Below are 26,527 nucleotides of genomic sequence, written 5' to 3' on the forward strand. Positions count from 1 at the left end.
TTTATCCACTTATTATTATTTCGATTGGAATTAGAAACTTTCTGTGTGTACTTAGATTGAGAGTAAGCATCGTTAAAATTTTTACGGATAAAATTATATATTTCATTAGGGCAATGCATGCTTTTTGTGCAATTCCAATTAACTTTATTTAAGAAATCAAATAATTTTTTGTTGTCTATGCGAGTGATATATGATGGATCACCCTGTATGAGTCCGCCACTTATTATTGTCGCTACAGTAATTCTATGATCTGCCAGTACGCTGCCGAGCGCGGCCGTGTAAACATCTTTCATGGGAGATCTTATAAAGATATGATCAATGCAACTTTTAGTGGTATATCCATTGATATTTTCTATCCTAGTGTAATCAGTAATCCCGCATGAAAGACCAAGCCCGCTCATCATGTTTAAGTATGATTTTTTAATAGGATTTTCTATCTTAGTGTTGATGTTTATATCCCCTAGCACAATCAAATCTGTGCTATGCTTACGTAAAATATTTTCTATTTCTCTAAGGAACTGATATTTATCGCAGTTTGGTGGTCTGTATACAGCACATAGTGTAATGGAGTAGGACGTGTGTGTGATTGTGCCCATAAGACATTCACAGTGCGCCGTTGTGTTTTTATGGCGAGTAAACTTATATTTATTTTTAACATAGATAATAATTCCCCCGCCTCGCCTTCCTACCCTAAGTTCTGAGTACATTGTATAGCCATGAATATTATACATAGACTTAATATTTTCAGTTATATTTACTTCAGTTAGAATCAATACATCAATAGATGGATTAGAAATTATTAGCTGCTCAATCTGAGAATAGTTTTTAATGAGTGACCTGATATTTACATGTATAATATTAATATTAATTTGATTTTTTGGCAAATATTTTTTGAAATTACTATAATCAAGACAGTTGTGCAATTCTATTATATTATTTTCTTGAATACTATCCATAAATATTTATGATAATTAAAAGTATGGTTATAATAATTACTAAGTTTACAAGTACTTAATTTAAGGTTGATAAAATGTTGTCTATGTCACTTCTGGATCTTATTTTATACACCCGTGATTTTTCATTCTTTCTCACAAATATTTTGCCTTCTTTAACCCAAATAAACTTGAAAGCTGCATTGAGGTCCTGTTTAGCTTGCCATAGAAGATTTTTCAGATATGGTGTTAGTGCTTCTCTTAAATATATCTTCCCATTAGCCGACGTATCATTGATATTAGTAAGAAGGTCCTTAAGGCATATTGGTGATATTTTTGCCGTCGAGATAAGATTTTGACAAGGATAATCCTGTTTGACTTTTACTTGGATAAGGCCCGGTCCAGACTTACGGGTAGGGAGGCGCCTAGTAGACACTATATCTGTACTCGATGCACCAAGCTTAGTAAACAGGCATTCTACAACCTTGGGGGGTTTATTTCCTTTGAGTCAGGAATACCTTGGATCTCAATACAGTTACTGAGTTGTTGCTGCTCCAACTCCATGTTACGTTGCTCCAGGTAATCAGTTCTAAGGACTAATGACTTATTTAGGTTTTCTAGGTGAATAACCTTTTTCTCCATGTCCTTAATTTTATTAGTAAGGGCATCGAGTGTGACAGAGAAGTCATCCACTTTCTCACTACAGTAATTTATTGATGTTGCAATGGATCTAATTTCTTGAGTAACAATGCACCTCACTTCCTTCCTTATATCCTGGAGTAATTGCTTCATGTCTGTACCATCTTCAGTGTCTTTTGCTTCATCCTCTTCCTCGCGATCGGCCAGTGTAACGAAAGACTTTCTGCGCGACGAATTTATATTACACTCTCGGCAGGTCCATTCCAGGCTCTCGGTGGCTTTGAGTGCCGTAAGCTGTTTAGCACTCAGTCCGGTACAAATTGAGGTAGCATGTACTATATTCTGACAGTAGCTACATTCTAAAATTGTGGATTTTTTATTTAAAGTTTTATCACAACTGTAACATTTTGACATTTTTGATGGATTGAGGGTAGAAAAATAATTAATGACGTACGTATGAACTCAACGACGTATAGCTGAGAAAATGAATTAGGGTGTGTGTGAGTTGGTGCATGATTATTATCAATATTATTTTTGGGTAAAGAATGGAAGTTTTTTAAGCTGTTTTACTTTCTAGGTATATTTTACGCCTTTGTTGGTTGCAAATTGCGCTGGCCAACAGACGGCATATCGCCACAGTTTTGATTAACATTAATACAATAGCGGGCGTTTTCTACTGGAGGTTGTGCTGATCCAGCAACAGTGATACATGCTTCTGCTACTGCATCATTATACCTCTCCTATAAAACACTAGGCCTGTATAAATAGTCAGTACTCAAGATGCATCTCGGTCTCAAGACACGGTTCACGCTCTGTGATTGGTTGGCTGTCAAATTTGAACCAATTTGGACCAAACAGAGCCGAAACGCGTCTTGAGACCGGGTCGCATCTTAAGTACTGACTATTTATACCGGCCATGATGCCCGCAACTCGAACCGTACATTCCGAGATAAAAAGTATCCTATGTCTATAAATTTAGTAGGACTCAAAGTATCATACTAAATTTCAGCAAAATCGGTTCAGCGATTTGGGTGTGATGAGGCAATACACATACAGATTTGCGTTATTAATGTTAGTCTGGATTTCAGAAACGTACCAAAGAGAAGCGTCGCGGTCGCGTGGGCCGGCCGAAGGGGCGGCGGAAGGAGGAGGCGCACGGCGAGGAGGACGAGGGGGCGTGGCGGGCTGCGTGCGCGTCCCTGCTGCGCGAGCTGTGCGCCTCCGCCGACGCCGAGCCCTTCCGCGCACCCGTGTCGCCCGCGCAGGCTCCAGGTATGTTGAACTTAAGTACCCCTTAAAAAGAAAATTTTTTGAATTACTGACTCAGTTTAAACATTTTCCCCCTGAATAATAAAATATTTATTAAACCAATACGTTATACAATAATAATTAATAATGTTTTAGACTATACTTTTCGTATTCACAAGGTTTGGCGGTGGTCCCAACGGTCGTGGTCTAGTCTAAAGACACAAAAAATTGTACTGCTTATTCTTTGTTTAACTGTAATAGTATATAAGGATTTATTAAGGCGATAACTTCATATAGACCATCGGTTACTTTTACTGACCCATCGATCTGTCCTCACACTATATCATAATAGATAAAAGAGTAGTGAAATATTTCAAAGTTAAATATGAACATTCAATTAAGTTCCCAAGTAATAAATAATGTGTTTTTAAGCTGTATTACTCAACTTATTAGTGTCAAAGTCCAATTTTGAATTGTCCCAAACAGATTACCTGACGATTGTGAGCCGGCCGATGGACCTGGGCACGGTGTCGACGCGGCTGGCGGCGGGCGAGTACGCCAGCGCCGAGGACTTCGCTGCCGACGTCAGACTCGTCTTCACCAACAGCAGGCTATACAACACCAACAAGCGGAGTCGGGTAAATATGTCTATTTATATTTTTATGCAAAAAGTGGTAGGTGATAGATAGATGGTAGATGTTATTTGGTTAGGTTATGTCAAGTCAATGTTAAGCTGTGGTCTGCCGGCTGGGCGAGACGTAACTTTACCAAATTAAGTAGGCCTTTGAATTATTGTATATGTAGGCTTAGGCATTGTCGATCATTTGAGAAGCTGTAGATTTTTTTTTCTTATCGCTCTATCATCGTAACGTTGTTCGCAATTTCTTTATTTTATACTTTTCTATTTTAATTTTCTTTTTATTTATATTTCAGTAGTTACTAGTTTTGTTTCAATATTTATTATTGCTAATATTGGGTAAATTTTTTTCAATTAATCATTCATGATAAGTCTTGTCAATTTTTCATTCAATTATAGTATTAAAGATTTTTTATTGCTCTATTTCCTTAGATATACTCGATGACGGTTCGTCTGTCGTCGCTGTTCGAGGCGCTGTGGGCGCTGGTGCCGGCGACGGGCGTGCGGCAGACGCGCCACGGACGCCACGTGCGCCGCCCGTCGCGGCACGCGTCCGCCACGCACGTCAGACTCACAAACGGCGTGAGGGAGCGACGCGCACGCACACGACGCGCGAACATGCAGGAGATTAATGGCGATGGTGAATATGATGTATTATGTTAAAATAGTGGTAACTTTGAAATATGGAATAACTAGAGCATAAAAATAGTAAGGGAGCACTATTTAGTAACCTTAAATACTAAAACATTGCCTATAAAAGCGACTAAAACTTATGATATATGGATCTATAAAACGCAATAGTTATGACTACACTGCGCACTTTCATCTTTAATTTTCGTCATCAACTTTCATATTGGCGCATTCAATAATTGAATGCGTCAAGGAACGCAACGCCAATATTGTCATTTTTGAAGTTTTGGATACGGTCAGAGGGCATGCGTCGCGGGCATGCCTCACGTTCGCTGTTGACTGCGCTATAAAGCATGCCCTTGACGAACAGAAAAAGGCACAGTGTGGACAAAGCTAATAGACTACGTAGTATCCATACCAACATTATAGATGCCAAAGTGTGTGTGTCTGTTACCTGTACATGCCGAAACCGCTGAGTCGATTTTCTGAAATACTTTGGGTCCCGGGAAAGAACTAATCCTTTGTCCCGGAACAATATTTACGTTTCCAGCGTAATAAACGTTTTTTTCCAGAACGGACTTTTAGGCGACATCTAGTCTAGTTATTTATATTTTCCTATCTGAAACTCTACTCAAACTCAAAATTTTTATTCAGAATACTTTTTTTCGAATATTCTCTGAACGTCGGTACTACTGGTGCCTACCACCGGTTCGGGAGCTAACCTTTCGGGAACTGACGAAGTTTGTGTTATAGCATGTGAGCGAGCGGAGTCGGCGGCGAACGGGTCGTGCAGCTCGGAGTCGGAGCCGCTGGCGGAGACGTCGCGCCGCGTGCACGCCGAGCGCGCCGACTCCTCCGACAGTGATGCGCCGCTGCGACCCGCTGCTAAAGGTACTATCGCCTTTATTACTATGGTAATGTGACAACTACTAGCTAATACAAAAATGTTGCCATAATTCAGCATTTTACGTCAAAAATTTTGTATGGAAAATTTTTAGTTCAACTTTAATAAATTTTTACACTTGTTGGCCGGGCTGGACGTGTAATACACGTCCAGTCGTGTATTCTTTTCATTTGAAAGTTTGCATGTTAATTACACCTTGTTTAATGAACACACTTCGATTAGCTTTCATTATATAAGCTCCTCAAAATATATTGTGGTAGCGCGCTTACCTAATTGAAGTAACAGGTATTTTTCTGCTATACAGGTAAAGGAATCGGCAAGAAAAGCAAAAGCGGCCCTAGTGGGGCGTCGTCGTCTACCAGTCGAGTTCCACCCAGTGAGTATGAGAAACTTCTCATCTGCCTTAGAGCTAGTCCACACGGCGCGTCGCGTCGACGCAGCGCTGCCGTCTGACGCAAAGCCGGCCACACGGGCGCTGTGTCATCGCAGCGTTATTACGAAGCAGTATTAACGTCAACACCCCCTCCCGCTTCGTCTCGGGGGCTGCTGTCTGTTGCGCGCTGCTGCGTCTGAACACCTTGGTTATTTGTATGTAAAACAACGCAACGGCAGCTCTGCGTCTACGCAGCACTGACGCAACGCGCTGTGTGGACTGACTTTTAGTTGTAGTCACTTGTAACTAGTTAAGGTCAACTTTTGCCAAATTGGACTTTAATAAAATTTTAAGTAATAAAATCAGAAATTAGAAAATCCGTGACACATTTTTCAGGGGTATCACTTATCAGTAATATGCTGCAAATGAGCCTTGTTTTACTCAAATATTTCGTAAAAATCATTATATTTTTTTATTATTAGCAGTAGGTGAAGTATATGAAAATGAATATTTTTTTTTAATTTAGTTCCAGACTACACGGAAACAAATGGCGCGGCGTCACAATCTGACGACCACGACTCTGACGACCACGACTCTGAATACCACGACTCAGACAACAGCATATACACGAGAATAGAGGTAACTATAAAGCTGATCGCACATTTGTTCGCACCGTACGCGCCGTACGCGTACGCACCGCATGGTACACGAAATGCGGCGCGTACGGTGCGAGATTTCACATCATTTCATACAACGAATTCTAAAATGCGGTGCGGTCGGCGCGTGCGTGCTAATAAGTGTGTGATCATCTTTACTTATAATATGTTCGGTCATAAATCATAATACAATATTGAACAGGCCAAAACAATAATATTGTATCTATTTTTATTCGATAAAGGAATTTAAATTATTTTTTATTCTTAAGAATATTAATAATATGTAATATCTTTTAGGTTGTAGAGGAAGAGTTGGCAGACGATGAGGTCCAATTAGAGTACGAGCCGCCCGCGCACACCAGGAAAAGAAAAGTGAGTTCCTACACAAACTGTCTTTAAATATTAAGTTTCTTAGAGAAAATGTCACATCATTGCACACGACGTCATCAGACCAAAAGGGTCTTCGAAAATGCTGTGGAGTGTGGATGCTAATCACACGTCATTTGAAATATTGTAATTTTGGCTATTATTCGTAATTCGGCCATATCCATACTAATAATATAAATGCGAAAGTATCTCTGTCTGTCTGTCTGTCTGTCTTGCTTTCACGCCAAAACTACTGAACCGATTGCAATGAAATTTTGTACACAGTTATTCTAGAGTCTGAGAAAGGACATAGGCTACATTTTGATGTGGGAAAATATCTTATTTCCATGAAAATATCGATGAAAATGAATTCGCATTGCGCGTGGCCAGCGCTCATCCCGGGGGTCCTGGGTTCGAGTCGCCCAGGCGGAACAAAAAGTTTTCAATGTTCCTGGGTCTTGGATGTGTATTAAAATAAAATTTCAAAAATCTTAAACATATTTTATGTATAATATTATAAAAAATCCAGAAATATATTGATGCAATGAACATTTTAGTTCCATACTAATATTATAAATGCGAAAGTATCTCTGTCTGTCTGTCTGTCTGTCTGTCTGTCTGTCTGTCTGTCTTGCTTTTACGCCAAAACTACTGAACCGATTGCAATGAAATTTTGTACACAGTTATTCTAGAGTCTGAGAAAGGACATAGGCTACATTTTGATGTGGGAAAATATCTTATTTCCATGAAAATATCGATGAAAATGAATTCGCATTGCGCGTGGCCAGCGCTCATCCCGGGGTCCTGGGTTCGAGTCCCGCAGGCGGAACAAAAAGTTTTCAATGTTCCTGGGTCTTGGATGTGTATTAAAATAAAATTTCAAAAATCTTAAACATATTTTATCTATGCTATAATATTATAAATGCGAAAGTATCTCTGTCTGTCTGTCTCGCTTTCACGCCAAAACTACTGAACCGATTGTAATGAAATTTTGTACACAGATAGCCTAAAGCCTGAGAAAGGACATAGGCTACTTTTTAACTAGAAAAGGGGGTTGAAAGGGGGTGAAAATGCGTAAATTTGGTCAAATTAAGTTAGTTCCAAAAACTTAAAATAGATGGCGCCAAGAGTCCCCTAGATCGCGCTATTGCTTGCTCATGCGTATTTCTATAAGAAGTGATACCATGTCAAGGTAGCTTTTTCGATTCTTTCGATTGTTATACACGTTCTATACTAATATTATAAATGCGAAATTATCTCTGTCTGTCTGTCTGTCTGTCTCGCTTTCACGCCAAAACTACTGAACCGATTGTAATGAAATTTTGTACACAGATAGTCTAAAGCCTGAGAAAGGACATAAGTTACTTCTTACTGCAAAAAGGGGTTGTAAGGGGGTGTTTATGCGTAAATTTGTTCAAATTAAGTTAGTTCCAAAAACTGGAACAGATGGCGCCAAGAGTCGCCTAGATCGCGCTATCGCTTGCTCATATGTATTTCTATAAGAGGTGGTACCATATTGAGTTAAGATTTCGATTCTTTCGATTGTTATACATGTTATTAAATAACTCACGTACCAACATAGAAATCAGAAACAACAGTCTACCAATAATAAATACTAAATAGTTTAATGGCCTATGGGTATTGGCTATTGGGCAAAGCTAAAGTTGTGTAATGCATTATGCAGCTAAGTTGTGTAAAGCTAAATAAGCTTTAAAAGGTATAAAAAAGTTTAATTAAAAAAAAACATATTATGTGCACACTACACGGCTGTTTTGGGTATTTTGATTTAAGGGGTACCAGGGTTTTAAAAAGCTTTTGACACCGCGCGCTATAAACTGAAGTCCACGCGGACGAAGTCGCGGGCAACAGCTAGTACTAAATAAATATGTAGGTGGATGTGAGCGTGACACATATTGTGTCTTTTGTAACGCGTTACCTTAGATTACAACTTTATTTTAGACGAGCTTTTGCCCGCGGCTTCGCTCGCGTTGTGAAGGATTATTATATACAAACTTTCATCCCCTATTTTAACCCCTTGGAGTTGGAATTTATCAAAATCCTTGCATGCCAAATTTCAGCCCGATCCGTCCAGTGGTTTGGGTTGTGCGTTGATAGATCACTATGTCAATCAGTCAGTCAGTCACCTTTGAGTTTTATATATATAGATTTTGGTTACGCACTTAAATATCCTTGTAGGATTGTAACTGTTAATCTCAATTAATATTTGAATATGTGTTTGCAGCGCAAAAGACGGCGAAGACTCAGCTCGGGCTCGTACACACAAAGCAACCGTAAACAAAGAAAACTCCATCCAAAACGGTAAGACATTACTTTCCTCAGTAAGTATATTGTATTTCGAGAATATTTCGAGAATATTTCGAGACGATTAAATCGATATTTTAAAAGTATATTTTTTACAATTTATACATTAAGTAAGTAATTATTGATTAATATTGTTTATTGTTCTAGTACTTAAAACCCTAGTTTATTTATTTTATTCTATTTTTATGCATTACATACTGCAGTATAAAGAAACAATAAGGAGGATATTATGCACAGACTAAATGCATAATATCCTCAAAACTTTACTTTTGTATGCATATTAAATTTTCAAACGTTTCAAACCCCTCAAACTTTCTTTACACCATTTTTATTTCGCTTCGTTGAAATCAAAGTTCTTTTTTGAGTGTTCCATCTCGTCTCGTCGGATTCAATTCTATTTTTAACACGCTTTTATTAGCTTGGGCTTTATGTAAATGTAACGGAGTAAGCACGATTTTACCTATCTCCAGTAGTCTAATTAATTCGAAACTTTGCATACGTATTAAGATCCAAAGACAATGCAATAATTTGTAAAAAAATTGAAAAATAAAAAAGTAGTTTTTTTTTATCTACACAGTTATGTTTTATTTATAAATATAAATTCTGTGTACGTAGGACGCGGGAGCCGCGCGAGTCGGGTTCGTGGTCGTCGTCGTCGTCGTCGTGGTGGTCGGGGTCGGAGCCGGCGGGCCGCTACGAGTCCGACCGCTCCTTCCACCCGCAGCGCGTCTCCTCCGACGACGACGCGCCCCTCACTCATTACAGGTAACATAACGAGGGGGTTATGATACAAAAGGCTAAAGCCCAATTTCACCAATGTCTGTCAGTGTTAACGATATTTAAAAAACTAAAGAGGTACGTGATACTAATTCGAGCATTAACTTTAAGAGTCGTCGGTGAAATAGGGTCTTAGTATTAAAAAGTAGAATCGGGAAAGAATGGACATACTTACAGATTTTAGTGACAAAATGGCGGATTTCCTTTGTGTAACTGTCACTTTGTTTATTCTTCCGTAGAAAGAAACATCTTCTATTGTGACTATGCTAAGCCTGAAGTTGTAAGTACTAAGTAAATGACTTTCATAGGGCCAGGCCAAAACACTGTGTCGTAGCGCAAAAATAACATCACACACACTCAGCACAGAAATGCGATATGATGTCGCACCGCAAAAATTTAATTTTCACGATGCGTTTTGCGGCGTCCTTAATTTTTACGATGCGACGCCGCAACGCAGTGTAGTGACCTAGCCCATAGGAATGGAGGTTGTCATAGTTTTATCCCACGGCTTTGCTTTTGTGAACTGGTAAACTGCAAAAAGAAGTAAAACAAACAGTGATTAACAGTTTTTAATAATATACATATGTTTAAATTTTAGGCAGAGACAAGAAGACGAACCGGGACCGTCGCGGCCTCTACGCACCTACTCGAAGAGGGTAAGTCGAATGCTACGTTTTTATGTAAACTACTTCTCCAATCTAAATCAATTGGTAACCTTACGGATTTGATTTATTCATGTTTTGGCATACCATAATAATTCGCTTTTAACATATGTTTAATCGACTTCAAAAAAGGAGGAGGTTTCTCAATTTCAATGTGTATGTACTTATATTTTTTTATTTTATGTTTGTTCGTGGATAACTTTGCCGTATGCAAACAGATTTTAATGATTTTTGTTGGAAAGAGGATACTTCACAGGTGGTCCCATGATATGAAAATACTGTTTGAAGTCGGGTTTTTTTAAATATGTTAAAACATCGTGCACATCTTATTATATAAAATTCTCGTGTCACAGTGTTTGTGCGCGAACTCCTCCAAAAACGGCTTAACCGATTTTAATGTTAATTGTGATCTATAGGCTGGATTTGACGTAAAGCGACCAAACTACGTAGGTCCCCCATCTGCATAGAAAGCAACTTCTCTGATAGTACACATTCGTTAGGCCTGAGAATATATATTTTTATCTATTTTAAATATTGATACTAGAAATTAGGGTTGTTGAGGAAGTGATTATGAGGAAGAGGAGGAGGAAGAGGAATTTTCACGCGCAAATTTAGAGGATGCGGATGAGGAAGAGGATATTTTTTGAGGAAGAGGATGCGGATGAGGAAGCGGAAGAGGAAGCGGATGAGGAAGAGGATGATAGGAAATTATAAATACTAGCGGACCCAACCCAAAAGTCTTTGTCCTGTCTGTACATAACTAGGTACATACATTACACAAAAAATAATTAAAAGGGCATTTTCCAGTTGACCAAACTATGAATCTAAGCCATTCTCACACACACAATAAAAAAATCGTCAAAATTGGTCCAGCAATTAAGGAGGAGTTCAGTAACATATACAATGGCTTTATACAGCCGTAGTGAGACCGATTACCACATATGGCTGCGTAGTGTGGCAAAAAAGGCTGAACAAGTAAACTGTCGCAAGAATCTGAGCAGCGTCCAGAGAATGGCATGCCTAATAATCACGGGTGCGCTTTCGTCAATACCCACCGCTTCCCTCGAGGCTCTGATCAACCTAGCTCCGCTTCCTCTGCTTGTTCAGATGGAGGCCAGAAAGGCGGCTCTCAGGGCCAGGACGGCGGGCAGGACGAATTAGGCCTCCACCAAATTTTGACAGCTGGAACAGTCTCTTCGTGAATCACCCATCATGGACATGCCATCAGATGCCATGATCAAGGTGCATAGATTTTCGAAGCAATATCAGGTTCTTGTACCTGCCAGGGAGGACTGGGAAGGAAATATCCCAATTGATATTCACCCTAGCGATATAGTTTGGTTCACGGATGGATCAAGGAAAGAACCGTGCGGGAGCTGGATTCTACGGGGGCAAGCCACCAAGAGGCAAACATGCCAGTTTGGGGGAGTTTGCGACCGTGTTTCAGGCTGAGGTCTTCGCAATCATCGGTTGCTTACTAGAAAGCCTAGAGATGGCACTAGTTAACAAAAATATTTTTATCTCTCTGATAATCAAGCTGCACTCAAAGTACTGACTGCTGCAGAAGTTTCGTCGAAATTGGTTCTGGAATGCATTGAGACGTTGAACATGCTAGGAAGGGACAATAAAATACACCTAGTATGGGTCCCGGGCCACAGTAACGTTCCCGGCAACGAAACCGCAGACGAACTGGCTAGGCTTGGGGCCGAGAGTTTCATATATGGCCCAGAACCGGTCTGCGGAATATCTCCCAGTACTACAAAGCAAGTGCTCGAGGAATGGGTTCGCGAACTAAGCAGAAAGCAATGGGTTGAACCTTTGGCCTTGAACACTCCAAGGCACTAATTCCTGGCTTTAACAAGAAACTGTCAGAAATAGTGCTCACCATGGGTAGGAATCAATTAAGAATCCTTACCAGAAGCCTAACTGGGCACTGCAAGCTCAATAAGCACCTTAACAGAATAGGTGTTAGTAGCTTAACGACTTTCAGATTCTGCGAGGAGGAGGATGAGACACCTATACACCTTCTCCTTGACTGTCCTGCTCTACTACAGAGCAGAAACAGGCACCTTGGTCGCTACGAATACTCATCCACAGAGGAAATTCGTGGCACCAACCCTAACCACATCGTTCAATTTATGAGCAGCATTGGGTTGGGGACGGTACTCTAATGCGAAGGAGTCACAATAGATGACCTGCCTTCAGCAATAGAAAAAAAACATACACAACACACGCACACAAAAAAAAGATGAGTGAATGATACAATTCTCTGGCTCTGGCGTGTGCGTTGCCATGATTGGATACGCGACGCGCATGCGCAGTGGAATTCCTCATAAATTCCTCTTAAATTTTGAGGAAGCGATAGCGGAAGAGGATTTTTTTATTTTTATTTATGAGGATGCGGTAGCGGTTGAGGAACCCAAAATATTGCGGAACTTCCTCATTATGAGGAAGCGGAAGAGGAATCCTCAGCAACCCTACTAGAAATAATATATATGGCAAAACAACGTCTGCCGGGTCAGCTAGTTTTCTTATAAGTATGTGGTTTATCAGGGTGGTGTGTCGCTGCGTTCGCGGTTAAGCCCGCGGCGGTACAACGAGGACAGCGAGGAGGACTCGGCGGCGGCGATCAGCAAACGCCTGCCGCACGCGCAGCGCCGCCTGCAGCAGCGGCTGCAGCAGCAGCGCATGGCGCGCGCCCCCCACACCGACCACGACTACTTCAACGGCCACGCGCACGGTCAGTACCGATAGGATACGGGTAAGCGGGAACGATAGACGCGTGTTATGTGTTGACTGCAGTCTGCATGACGCATGTATCCGACATTCGATAACATTACTGTCATACAGTGACATATAGTGAAAAACTTTAAGGAGTGCATGTGTCTCTTAATAGAGCTCGCTGTAGATGTTCTTTAGAGGGTAACTTTGTTTCTGATTAATGTATGGGTAAATTCATGACGGTGAGGCATTTCTTATAGAAATATAGCTTACAATGAAAACCTGATTTTTTGGCCCTTTTTGCTCTATATCAATAATTGCAACAGGTAGACACTTGATAATTTCACAAAAGCCTTTATTATAAGTGTACTTTAATAATTAATAATAATATTAAAATAAATAAAAAATTAAGGGTTCTCTCATACAAAGAACACAATTTTTGGCCTATTTTTGCTCTAAACACAAATAAGACACGATATTAAGTTTGTTATAGTATAAATTAATGAATATAGTGGAAAAAATGCACGTAAAATATTATTGTGTTTTATTTGTGTTTAACCCTAGAGTGGGCGCGCTATGAGCATTTTGCCGCCCGCGCTGAAAAATCGTTAATAATTCGTAAAACAATAGCTCGTTAGTCTCGCGCTTTATGGTAGCTGCCCTTAATCTCGTTAGCTATGCGTGCTGAAAATCTGGACGCCGTCAGAACACGGGGGCCCGCTTAAAGTTAAGGTTCTTACCATCAGGTGTCGCGGGGCGGCAAATTGCTCACCGCGCGCCCACTGACGTAGGTCAAAATGTTGACATTATTTTTTCCAAAGTTCCAATACTGACTTTATTTTATGGTGGATTGGTTGTAAAAACAATTTTAATTATACAACTTAATAGTATTAAGTAGTAGCAACGTAGTATTTGAAAGATTTCTTTAAAATACTAAATCAATTGCTAAGGTGCCAGTCAAGTCATAATAAATGACCACAAGGTCTTCTCTAGACACATTTCATATTTCTTTGAGGAACCAAATTACTTGATTTTTACAAGCAAACCTAGCATCATCTTTCAAGAAGGTAGATGGATCTTCCATCGCCTATATTTCTGTGAAAATAAAATATAATCTTTGAAAATATGAGCACTAAAAAGGGTGTTGCCAGATGGCCAAAGTTGCTGTGCAATGAACATTGCTTATACTTTTGTGAAGACTGTTCAGATAAAACATATCCTGCAGATAAGGAAAACATATAATTTTTATCATTTTTTCTTAAATTTTTCAGTATTACTGGGTATTATTTAGGACAAAGTAAAAAAGTCAGTAAAAATATGAAGTTTTCTAAAATGTTTTGTAAGCCAAAGTCCTTAAAACAGATTTTAATAAATATGGTGAATTATCAATTGTTATTTGTGTATTATTTAAATCGTGTCAAAATAAATTAATGGTATTGCTTAATTCCTACTAAAAATAACTAAAGAAAAGGAGCGGCAAAATGCTCGACACGCGCCCTCTCTAGGGTTAAAATAAATTTTCACCAAGAACCGACAGTACAATCAATTAAAATACATAAAATTGATTGTATATATTTCCTCTATAACGGTACGGAACCCTTCAAGCGATTGATTTCACTTGGCCGATTATTATGTAACACTAACTGCCGCACTCAAAGACGAACGTCAATTACTTAAATGTAATTAGTTTAAAATTTTGACACCCCAAACATCTGTCAAACTCTTCATTAAATTGAAGCCATGTGTTTCAGCGGGCACGGACGGCTCGGGTTCGGGTGCGTCCGGCCAGGCGCCGGTGTCGATATCGTCGCGCGGCCGCGTACGCAAGCTGACCGCCAAGGCGCGCGGCCTGCTCCGCGACTGACCGCCCACACTCCGCCCACCGCCCCGTGCGCCCCGCCGTCTGTCTCCTATCTGCTCACTGCCACCTATGACGACTGTAGACTCGAATGTTAGTAATGTCAAAACAAATTCCGCTAAAACTGTAAATCTAACTGTGTTCTGATTGGCCGATTCTATTGTGCGGTAAACTGATAGTCTCTGTATCAGCCTGAGCGTGATTTGTTTTTTTTTATTATCAGTAGTAAAACTTGTTGTAGTTCGGAAGTATATTACACTTCTATCACAGTTATATGCTCGCTGGTTAGTGATGGTTTGATACAGTAGGTAACAAAACTTGCGGCCCTGGATATGTACTGTATTATTATTAATTTGTTAAGCACAGAAACGCGTGCTTGAATGAAAATTGTAACTTGCACATGGATATAACTACATACTTCGATTAACTTGTTTTTGGAAATAGAAAAGCTACAAAGAGTGTGTTGGTTTAATATTAAACAAATTATTTTTTTAATTCCATGTAGTCTTCGCCTATACCTATTCTGAATCTAGACTGAATAATGATTATGCTAATGATTTATTTATTCTTTAAATTTCATTTCATAATATTCTTTAGATAAGAACGTCTCGACTATTGAAATCAGAACTTGTCAGGATTAAACTTAGACTTGTTTAAGTTTCTATAATAATTATTATAACGCACAAAATATTAATAAAAGACGACTATAGTATTTTGAAATATTTGATGACAGAAAAAAGATGTTTACTTAAATGATTTTTAACGCATTATTTTTTTGGAAGTTCGGTAAGTTTACAGTTTTACACCCTGTATGTAGCCCTGTATAAAATATTATAATATAGAGCAATTTGAAGTAAAGGACTTGTGTCGGACAAAGTTACTTGTCCCGACAGACTGTTATCTAAAGTACCTGTTAACTTTGTATTAGCTTAATTTAGTTTAATTTTAGTTGATGTAAGTATTGATAATAATATTTTGATGCTCATTCACTCTGCATTAATAATGTTTTACATTATTTTAGCAATTTACTACTGCATTTGATCTCCAATTGTGAAGCAACCATATTATAGGCATCTGTTGTGCTTATCTCGTTAAATTCAAAGCCAGTATAGTACTTACTGGAACTTTCAGTACTTAACAGCTCAGCTAAGTTAAGTGTTACTTAGTCGCTACTCGCGTGTTCTATGTAATGTATCTACATACTTATACATCCTATAACATTATATGTTCAGAAATCAGAAAGCTTAAGTGTGATAAAGAAAGAACAGTGCTATCGTACAGTCCTAAATCCCAATGCTTAATTGTTTGTCATTGTGCATAATAAAATATCTAAGTTCTATATTATACATCCCGCAACAAAGCTATTTTATCAAGAATAACGTGTACTATTTTAGTACTTAAGAACAAATACAGGTAAAATATGTAAAATAATCCTATACTGAAAATTTAAGGCCAATAAGACGTTTTTTATAACAATAATCGGATTGTCTCACAAACAAAGACATTATTTACATAATATATTATATAAGTTTGTATGGGCAAGGCTACAACGCTGCGATGCGGCGTTGCATTGTAAAAATCTGCGACGTGACGCCGTAGAACGTAACGTGGAAATTTTTATCAACATCGCATTTCTATGCGATGTTGTTTTTGAACTACGACGCCGCAACGCAGTATTGTGGCCTGATCCTATGGTATTGTTTTTTTGAGTTCTCTAAATGTTCTGTGTTGCCATTTAAGTTTCTAGTTACTTAGAAGTGGTCCAATTAAATACATTTGTGTTAACCGTAACGTATTATCATTATTTGTATTTGAATTTGAGTATGCTAATTCGTAAATCTTGTAATGTAAATACTATATACATATATATTATATAATTAAACATACTATCATGTGATTGAATTTGTGAATAAAATTTCGAAATTTTCGAAAGAAACTGTTACTTCTCGAATAAGTAAACTGTGTAATAAAATGTAAAAATGTTTGAATTAATATGTACCATTTAAATAAACGAATTTTCAAGTTTGCAGCTGTGTTTATACATTATGTGGGACATAACTATTGTTATAAGATGTAAGTTTGTGGTGTTTATGTACATATGAAATTACGAATGAACATGCCAAATGAATAAATAATTTTTATAAAATAAAATATAGTATTATTTCTAAACAGGGCAGGTAACTTCTGATAAACAATTATAGGCAGAGTCGAATCGACGCGTAATTTTTTTCGCCAATGCATATTCATTAATTTGTTCTTTTAAGTACAAATTTCTGCTATAAAAATATTATGGAAAAAAAAATCTTTGAAAATATTCGAAGAGTGAAACCGCGCGTCGACGCGAGTTTCCGTATTTTGTATTCGCGACGCTTCGACTGAAAATTAGTGATAACGCCATCGGCTGCTCGGTGCATCATCCTTTCGTTTTCTGTCTGTTTCTGACACAAACACGCACGGTGCCACCACGCCCCATGACCAGAACCACAACGTTCACGAGCGTCTACCACTTTACGTGTATTATTTTCCTCCACAGATTACTAGTATATATTTGTAGATTTTCCTCTATGCACTTTACTGAATCGACCGACTTGACTCCTTGACAGTTCACTGTATTGACTTTTTACTTCGACTTTGACTAGACTTTTGACCTGACGATATAAAGAAACGATGCTGAAAATTGTATGTGTTACGCTCAAAGACCGAAAACGCTCAGTGAGCGAAAAAATGGCTCACAACGCGTTGTGGTAATAGTGAAACGGCCACGACGCGTTCTGGTAATCACAGAAATACCACAAAGCGAAATTCGTGTCGTGGCTGACGTGCTATTCGACTACAATGCGTTGTGGTAATCGAGTAAAACCATGACGCGTTCTGAGCATTTAAAAACAGCCACGACGCGAATTCGTGTTGTGGCCCTAATAAAAACGGCCACGACGCGTTCTGAAACCAGGCCGTGTTACGCAGGAGTAATTTTATAGCGCTCAAGTGTGTGCGCAATACACAAGAGCACTCTGGCTTCAGTGAAACTAGGCCAGTTACGCAGGGGTAATTTTATAGTGCCCAAGTGTGTGCGCAATACACAAGAGCACGTTACGCAGGAGTAGTTTTATGATGCTCTTGTATATTGCGCACACACTTGGGTATTTTAAAATTACTCCTGCATAACGTGCTCTTGTGTATTGCGCACACACTTGGGCACTATTTTTTTTTAATTTTTTTTTAATTGCTTTTTATGAAATAAAGAGGCAAACGAGCAAACGGGTCACCTGATGGAAAGCAACTTCCGTCGCCCATGGACACTCGCAGGATCACAAGAGCTGCAGGTGCGTTGCCGGCCTTTTAACACTAAATAGGGTAATAGGGGAGGGTAGGAATGGGAGGGGAAGGGAATAGGGGAGGGTAGGGAAGGGAATAGGGTAGGGGATTGGGCCTCCGGTAAACTCACTCACTCGGCGAAACACAGTGCAAGCGCTGTTTCACGCCGGTTTTCTGTGAGAACGTGGTATTTCTCCGGTCGAGCCGGCCCATTCGTGCCGAAGCATGGCTCTCCCACGTATCTACTATAAAATTACTCCTGCGTAACTGGCCTAGTTTCTTTGAAACTAGAGCGCTCTTGTATATTGCGCACACACTTGGGCACTATAAAACTACTCCTGCCTAACGTGCTCTTGTGTATTGCGCACACACTAAAGCACTATAAAATTACCCCTGCGTAACTGGCCTGGTTTCATTAAAACCAGAGTGCTCTTGTGTATTGCGCACATAGTTATGCGCTATAAAATTACTCCTGCGAAACACGGCCTGGTTTCAGAACGCGTCGTGGCCGTTTTCATTAGGGCCACAACACGAATTCGCGTCGTGGCTGTTTTTAAATGCTCAGAACGCGTCATGGTTTTACTCGATTACCACAACGCGTTGTGGTCGAATAACACGTCAGCCACGACACGAATTTTGCTTTGTGGTATTTCTGTGATTACCAGAACGCGTCGTGGCCGTTTCACTATTACCACAACGCGTTGTGAGCCATTTTTTCGCTCACTGAGCGTTTTCTGTCTTTGAGCGTAACATATGCAACAAACAACAATACTGTTTTCCCATTTATAATTACTTCATACTGGCCATCCGCCATGGCCATAGCCGAAGTGCCATAATAAGAAGAAAAAAAAGAAGAAGAAGAAGACATCTTGTCAAAACTACAACATAAACACGTCATTGTTATTACTTAGATTTTATTTTTAAGTGAAGGATAAAAACTTTATTCAAATCTATTGAGAGTTAAAAAACTACTGTTAGGTACGGTAAATAAGTTTATTGTACTATATATTTAGTAAATAAATTTTTATCTAATTTTAATAATTACTTTTTGTAAACTTAATATTATTTCAAATTCTAATCTTTTTGGCAGGAAGTTCCAAACTGATATTACAGAAATTACTGTAGATCATTCTAGTATAAAATGGATTCGAAATTTGAACAGCAGGAAAACACTGCAACTTACAATCCTATTGTGCTTGGTAAGTTTTTATAAATTTGTTTTATACCCTACCAAACTTTTACCCATAAATATTTAAGACTCAGGAGGTAAGTCTTTCCTAAAAAAACATTATATTTTGCTGGTTTGACTCTGTACACTTCACTAAAATGTGCCTATTTTGTAATGAGAACATATTTTGTCTCACATTATAACTAGTAGTTCCTGAGATTAGCATGTTCAAACTAGGGTTGCCATCCGTCTGGATTTCCCCGGATTTGTCCGAGTTTGAAGGGTGTCCGGTTGAAATCCAGACTTTCCAGACAGATTTGATGAGAGAAATTAACTTTTAAGTCATGCAGCAATAAACGAAAGATAAAAACTCGCTTAGCATACACATCGTGTGTATGCTTAGCGAGTTTTTATTCCTGCACAGACTTGAGTTACTCAGATTTTTAAAAATTCTTGTTGGAAAAGCAAAAATTAGGAAGACAATATCGTAAATACTGTTTAAGAGGTGTCTGGGGAAATAACTACATTTCAGCGAAATGTCTGGGAATTTTGTCCTGCCTGACCGGCGAAGGCAATTTGAGTGATGGCAACCCTAGTTCAAACAAATAAACTTCTTCTTCCGCTTTATAATATTATAAGATTTGTATCTATTCTTATTACAGTGCTACAGTTCCTTGCTGATTATGGTTGGTACTTGATTGGGGCTGGTGCAGCTCTCGTATATTTGGCGCATAAGCTTCGACCAAAGTATGAACAGTGGAAACAAGCTAGAGAAGATGCTGAATATCACAAAGGTTCGAAGTTTTTGGTTTTCCAAGCTATAGAAAATTATTACTGCCAAATTTACCTCAAAGGTTTCAAGTGTAGAGTGATGTAAGTGTTATGTTATTGCAAAAGTTAGGCTCATGGGTAACATTTCAGTGATGCAATATTTAGACAAAAGTTTGGAAATTTGTTGTTTGTGTTTTGTTCTAATTTACTTACTAGAATTTGTATTTATTTTCCTGTCAATTTGATTAAAATTAACCAACACATTAATTAATCCTTTGTACGCGGATTCTTGGAAATCTATTGTTCCCACGGCTGCCACATGTGGCCGCTTGGGAGTTGAAGCGATTGATATTAGGATCATTTAATGAATTACTGGTACAAAATAGCAACTTTAAGCACAAAATAAATAAATAATTTGTAAATGTCATTCTACATTCTACATTCATCTTTAAACGAGCAATTCTTGTATATATATATATAATTGGAATCTCGGAATCGGTTTCGGGGGCGATAAATCGATCTAGCTAGGAATCATTATTAGAAAATGTCATTTTCATCGAATACCGAGCAAAGCTCGGTCAAATAGCTAGTTATGTTTGAAATGAAATAGGTTAATGATATTTATAGTAATTTAGGTAATTGCTTATTTCAGACCCGGATAAGGCCCTAGCTCGTATGGAAGCTATTCAACGTGCAAGAGAGCAACAACAGAAACTTTTGGAGGAGGCCTCGAGGAGAGCTTTAGAAGCACAGAAGGAGGTTAGAAAATAAATAATTGTAGTGGTTCTAGGGCTTTATCTCTGTGCACTAAACTATGATTTAACCTCGAATGCCGGGATGTCAAAATTCTATTGAGTTGCAATGCCCGAGTTCTATGGCACCAATAAAATTATTCAATTTTTTATTTTTATTTTACAACATTGCACCAATCAGCAACAAATTTAGTGCATACTACTTTTTGTAGCCAACTTCATACTCTTAATAATAATGCATTGAACAAACGAAATTAAATCTTATACACACTAAAATAAGATCAAAAACTGAGTGAGGTCGAGTGCAGTCAGGTGGCTCGATATAGAGCTGGTGGTACACAGAGGTATTTTTACGGGTGGTTTGATATGGTGTCTGTGGGGTTCAAGAGGTTAAAAAAAAATTGGTTTCAACATTACATTACAAATAAAATATAAAATTACAGAAAGAAGAAAAGAAGAGAGCTGAGATTGCTGAAAAGTTAAAGAAGTTACATGAAAATGGAGGAACAACTCTTGGTTCAGCTGTGGATGACGGTATAATTTTATAATTACTTTCTAGTTTCTATACAATAGTAAAAGACATAATTATAATAAAAGAAAATTCTGCGGAAACCGTACATTTTTCGCGCGCTAAGTTCAACTTTTTCAATCCAGCACTTTTTTTTGGTGCAATAAACATAATATTATATTCTTTACTCTTTACATTTTATATAATATAACAAAGTAACTTAAAGCAAGTTCATACTTTTTTTTAATTTAAATGATATTTTTTCTTTTAAGGATATTTACCGCTAGCTGGTGGGGCTTCTACGTCATCCTACCGTCCGCCCAAGCGCTCGGCCTGCGCTAAAGGTGGCTGCGGACGATAGACATTTGACTTCTCAAGATTAATCTGACTCGTCAAGACTTACTCAATAAATAGCTAATATACTAAATTAGTACTAAAATTAAATACCTACGTGGTGTGGTCATGTAGTAGTATTGGTGGTTTTTTATAATGCAATCAAGCAATATGGAAAAATATAAAAATTCCAATGGGATAGTACAATATCATTGTGTATGAAACATACGTGTTGTAAACTTGTAACAGTAAAAACATTTGTGGTACATCCTAATAAATTAATACCTACGTAACAATAATTACTTTCATTTTTTTTAACTTAGACATCTCTTAATTTAGGACTAGATCACCTACACTCGCAGCATGATTACCATAGAAAAGGTTTCTGTGACAGAATAATAAATAATAATAAAAAATCGGCCAAGTGCGAGTCGGACTCGCGCACGAAGGGTTTCGTACTGTTATAGAACAAAAATAGGCCAAAAATTGTGTTTTTTGTATGCGAGCCCCCCTTAAATTTTTATTTTATTTTAATATTATTCTTCAAGTACACTTATAACAAAGGACTTTGTGAAAAATTCAAGTGCTTATCTTTTGCTATTATTGATATACAGCAAAAAAGGCCGAAAAAATCACGTTTGTTGTATGGGAGCCCCCCTTAAATATTAATTTTATTTTGTTTTTAGTATTTGTTGTTATAGCGGCAACATATATACATGATCTGTGAAAATTTCAACTCTAGCTTTATTTATACCCTTATTATTACCCTTATTATTATATTATAAGGGTAATAACCCTTCTTGAGTTACAGCCTGGAGATAGTCAGACGGACAGACAACGAAGTCTTAGTAATAGGGTCCCATTTTTACCTGCTTACCTTGACACTTATCAGTAAGTGGTGAAACAAGCCCCTACCTGTCGTAATTAATTAGTGATATGTAACTTAAGGAAAAAATACTTAACTAAAAATAATAATGTTTGGCGCTTATTATTTTTATATTCCCTCATCGTTCACAGCGCTCCATGGCTATTTCACGCATATACCACATCCTTACACACTTACAATAAGTCAGTTATTTATTGTCTACACTAGAAATTACCTAGAAATACTTTATACTGCAAAAAAACGTTTGCCGGGACAGCTAGTATGTTATAAATTTCGTGGTATTAAATACAGAAAAACCAAATTGTAAGGAAAAAAATATATCTAGTGAATCCATACTTCCATATCCATACTAATATTATAAATGCGAAAGTGTGTCTGTCTGTCTGTTACGTCTTCACGCCCAAACCGTTGAACCGATTCTGCTGAAATTTGGTATGAAGATACCTTGAGTCCCGGGACATAGGATACTTTTTGTCCCAGGAAAATGTACGGTTCCAGCGCGATAAACGAGTTTTGGTGCAACGGAGATGCGGGCGTCATCTAGTTTTTAACCGATTCAGTGCGGTGTAATTTTTTGCAATATTTTGCGTCTGGTTGCTAACAAAATATTTCGTGGATCCTCTGAGGCGCCTAGCGCTTTGAAAATGTTTAAGACTCCTGCAGTGTAAGTTTTTATGCAATATCCTAAAACTAACACTGTACACGTAAGACACGTGACAAATAAAGCCACTTTCATTGAGGGGAAACCTCTGAAAAATGTAACATATACAGGTAAACATATTATCTCCTCTCGGGCGTCACACGCAATACAGAAAAATACCCATGGTGCCGCTGCGGCGACATCCGCACGAAATCGGTTAATAAATAACTTTTTGTGAAAAATCTAGCGCATTAAACAGGTTAATTTCTATTTGAAAAAGATAGAGGAGGTTTTCATCTATTGGCACAGAATATATTAAATTTTTATTATATTCTGTGCCAATAGTTCATAAGAAACTATGGAGGGTAGATGGCCATCTACACTCCATATTCTAAACTATCTGACTTAGAGCATTAAGAAAAGGAATGTATTTAAGATGAAAACCTCCTCTATCTTTTTCAAATAGAAATTAACCAGTTTAATGCGCTAGAGAGTAATTCTCCGAGGCCCCTCAAAATGTGGTCACACGCTCTTTACTACAACCCTAATGAACATACAGCCTTAGGACCAACCACACGTTATTCCTCATTTATTTAAGTATCTGATTTCAATAAAAAACATCTATAATTATTTATAGTTTTTGTTTAATGGTTAATTCAATGTCGAAATCGGGGGCAAAATCGGTGTTCTCCGCGTGTCACACTCTGTTCGCGCTTACGAAAAGCTTTAATAACTTTTGTATTCTATTCATTAGCATAGAGTGTGATACATCAAAATAATCTAGATTAACTGGGCTATCTAATTCCTAAAATAAAATAATGTTATACCTTAATTTAAAAAAGTTAATAGGCATAACGTGTGTGTCACACGATTTTGCTAGTTTCACGAGCGGGTAATAAAACTGCACCTATCTTCCAAACGCGACGACTTGTAGTTACACGTTTTAGCTGCACCAACGCCACAATAGACATAACTCCAACGCTCAGAGTCTTTCCAGCATCAGTACAGGGGACTCAAACCCTCGTTGCTTCAAAACAAAGAAAATATAAGATAAGATATTCCTTAAAAATTATGTGGTCGCTGTAGTCACGTAACTTTTGCGAGCTTGTTTTGAATGATAATAATTTATAATTATGAAACTCATATCAAATTAAGGAATAAGGTATATGATCGAGATTACTTCCTAGTACTTTGTTTGTTTATTTGCCTATTACTTAAATCATAATTCTAGAGTCAATAAATTAATCTAAATTCCGAAAAAAAAAATGGTAATCTGTTGGAGCAAGGTCCGGGGAGTACGGTGGATGTCGCAGACATTCCAATTGCAGCTCCTCCAGCGGCCGTCTGTTGTGCAGTGTGTGGTCTAGAGTTGTCCTGAAGCAGCAGTGGCTTAGAGCGGTTGACCAGCCTTGGTTGTTTAGTAGCTAGTTCAGAGTTCTTCCATCATGGTTTGCAGTTGCTGACAATAGATATCTGCCGTTTGGCCAGATTTTAGAAAGCTGTAGTGAACGACACCGGCACTAGTCCACCAAACACTCACAAGTAACTTTTTCTGAGTTAATTTTCGCTTAGGGCAGGATTTGGCTGATTCTGCAGGGGATAGCCATTGCGACGAACGATTCCGACTTGCTTCCGATTATCGTAAAGGATCCATTTTTCATCACAAGTAATGATCCGATTTAAAATCCTTCATTATTGTGTCGGTTGAGCAATGTACCTACCGCAGCAGTCGACGCGTGTTTTCCGGTTTGCTTCACTCAATTCATGAGGTACCCTTTCAAGTTTTTTTATCTTCCCAATTTGCTTCAAGTGGATTAAAGCAGTTTTATCACTTACACCGAAGCCTGCTGCTAACTCTGAAGTGGTTTGCGATGGATCCGCTTCCACAACAGCCATTATTCATAATTAATTCTTCATTATTCATTTTGGTCTCGGGTCGTTCACGGGGCTTGTTCTGAAGGTCAAAATTTCCAGAACGAAAACGTTGGAACCAAATAAATGAATATACTTATATGAATTTGGAGTTCTTAACCAAAGAGGAGATATTTGAGATCAAAGTGGCCTGTACAACAAAACGCCTAAGTATTTTATGTAAGGACCTAATATTTCCAGAACTGCCCAGTCTCTTTAGGGTTCCGTACCCAAAGAGTAAAAACGGGACTCTGTTACTAGACTTCGATTTCTGTCTATCCGTCTGTCTGTCTCCAGGTTGTATCTAAAGAACGGTGATAGCTAGAGAGTTGAAATTTTCACAGATTACGTATTTCTGTTGCCGCTATAACAACAAATACTAAAAACATAACAAATCATAATATATTTAAGGGAGCCCCCCTTAAATATATTATGATTTGTAATGTTTATAATTTTATAATGATATATTAATATTACTTCATGTTGCCTTTAATATTTAAGTACAGGTAGTTGAACAAATTTTTCCCACTATTTTCTTCTCTACGCATGAACGCATGAAACGCGTTCTACGCACCGGCTTTTTATCTCAAAAGTAAATATAATATTATCTTTAACAATAACTAGACTAACGATGTTTTATTATTTTCAGCTAAGGCTAAATGTAAGTACAAAAACAGAAAGTGTAGACTGTAGATATATTATAGCTAACTGTTGCAACTCGCAGTGCAAAGTGTTTATTATTTCATTATATCTTGGCGGTGTATTAAAGTGAGCCAACCAGGAAGGGGTCCCCCTTTTGTCTCGCCTCCATTATAAAGCCTTTTGTTTTCTTACCACTGAATAGTTTAGAGACAATGAATAAACTTGTGACACACTTTTATAAATTTTATAATCTAGAAGTTGCCCGCGATTTCGTGCGGGGTAAAAGAAATTCTCTGAAAAGAAAACGACTATTTCTCGTGGTAGAGTCTTCTTCCCAGTGGTCAAATCTATGTCTGTACCTAATTTATGAGATAAAAAGTAATAATATACATCCTTTTTCCGGAACTCAAACTATCTTCATACCCATCAAAATCAGTTCAGCCAATGACGTTAAGAAATCGACTACTTAAGTCTCATTAAGATCATTTGTAGTCTTTCCTGAACAAAGTACATTGTCTAAGAGAAATTGTGTATCCACCCGGGCGGAGCCGCGGGCGAAACAAGTCAATACCAATTACATCAGTAATCGGTTTTCTTTTTTTTTATTTCACTATCATGCTCTGCGAACTGAGAAATTATATTGTTGTTCAATATTACCTAATCTCGGAACACCGATTCTGCTCCTTCAATTTTATTATAGCTTCGGTTCAGCTATTCCATTAATGTAAACAGCAAATAGTATTCTCATTAAATAAAAGTCAAACGACGTTTTCGATAGGCGTTTTGATGGTTTATAATTTCATGACTTTATTATTTTGTAGTTAGTTTTATATCAAAGCTGCACCGAGAAGGTCCTAGGGAACACGAGCCCGCAAA

At 38.0% G+C, this 26,527-nt stretch overlaps 2 protein-coding genes across 4 annotated transcripts in view; both read left to right on the top strand.

Moving 5' to 3' along the window:
* LOC121740340 (bromodomain and WD repeat-containing protein 1) overlaps positions 1–15,405 on the top strand; it is a 43,540-nt gene extending 28,135 nt beyond the window's left edge. For all 3 annotated transcript variants that reach the window (XM_042133011.1, XM_042133013.1, XM_042133012.1), the window contains 12 exons: positions 2,660–2,843; positions 3,306–3,457; positions 3,889–4,096; positions 4,840–4,977; positions 5,295–5,366; positions 5,890–6,002; positions 6,317–6,391; positions 8,628–8,704; positions 9,323–9,472; positions 10,083–10,140; positions 12,700–12,886; positions 14,619–15,405. In XM_042133011.1, the coding sequence (XP_041988945.1) occupies positions 2,660–2,843; positions 3,306–3,457; positions 3,889–4,096; positions 4,840–4,977; positions 5,295–5,366; positions 5,890–6,002; positions 6,317–6,391; positions 8,628–8,704; positions 9,323–9,472; positions 10,083–10,140; positions 12,700–12,886; positions 14,619–14,731 (1,527 nt within the window). In that variant the 3' untranslated portion in view covers positions 14,732–15,405. The remainder of the gene's footprint in view (positions 1–2,659; positions 2,844–3,305; positions 3,458–3,888; positions 4,097–4,839; positions 4,978–5,294; positions 5,367–5,889; positions 6,003–6,316; positions 6,392–8,627; positions 8,705–9,322; positions 9,473–10,082; positions 10,141–12,699; positions 12,887–14,618) is intronic.
* A 3,536-nt stretch (positions 15,406–18,941) lies between these two features.
* LOC121740542 lies at positions 18,942–21,871 on the top strand. Its single transcript, XM_042133281.1, has 6 exons — positions 18,942–19,018; positions 19,131–19,239; positions 19,871–20,002; positions 20,632–20,738; positions 21,175–21,265; positions 21,512–21,871. The coding sequence occupies exons 2-6, from the start codon at positions 19,182–19,184 to the stop codon at positions 21,598–21,600; spliced, it is 477 nt and encodes a 158-aa protein (XP_041989215.1). The 5' UTR covers positions 18,942–19,018; positions 19,131–19,181; the 3' UTR covers positions 21,601–21,871.
* The last annotated feature ends 4,656 nt before the right edge of the window (positions 21,872–26,527 follow it).

The sequence above is a fragment of the Aricia agestis genome, chromosome 3 (assembly GCF_905147365.1).
Source record: "Aricia agestis chromosome 3, ilAriAges1.1, whole genome shotgun sequence".
NCBI classification, from domain to species: Eukaryota; Metazoa; Arthropoda; class Insecta; order Lepidoptera; family Lycaenidae; genus Aricia; species Aricia agestis.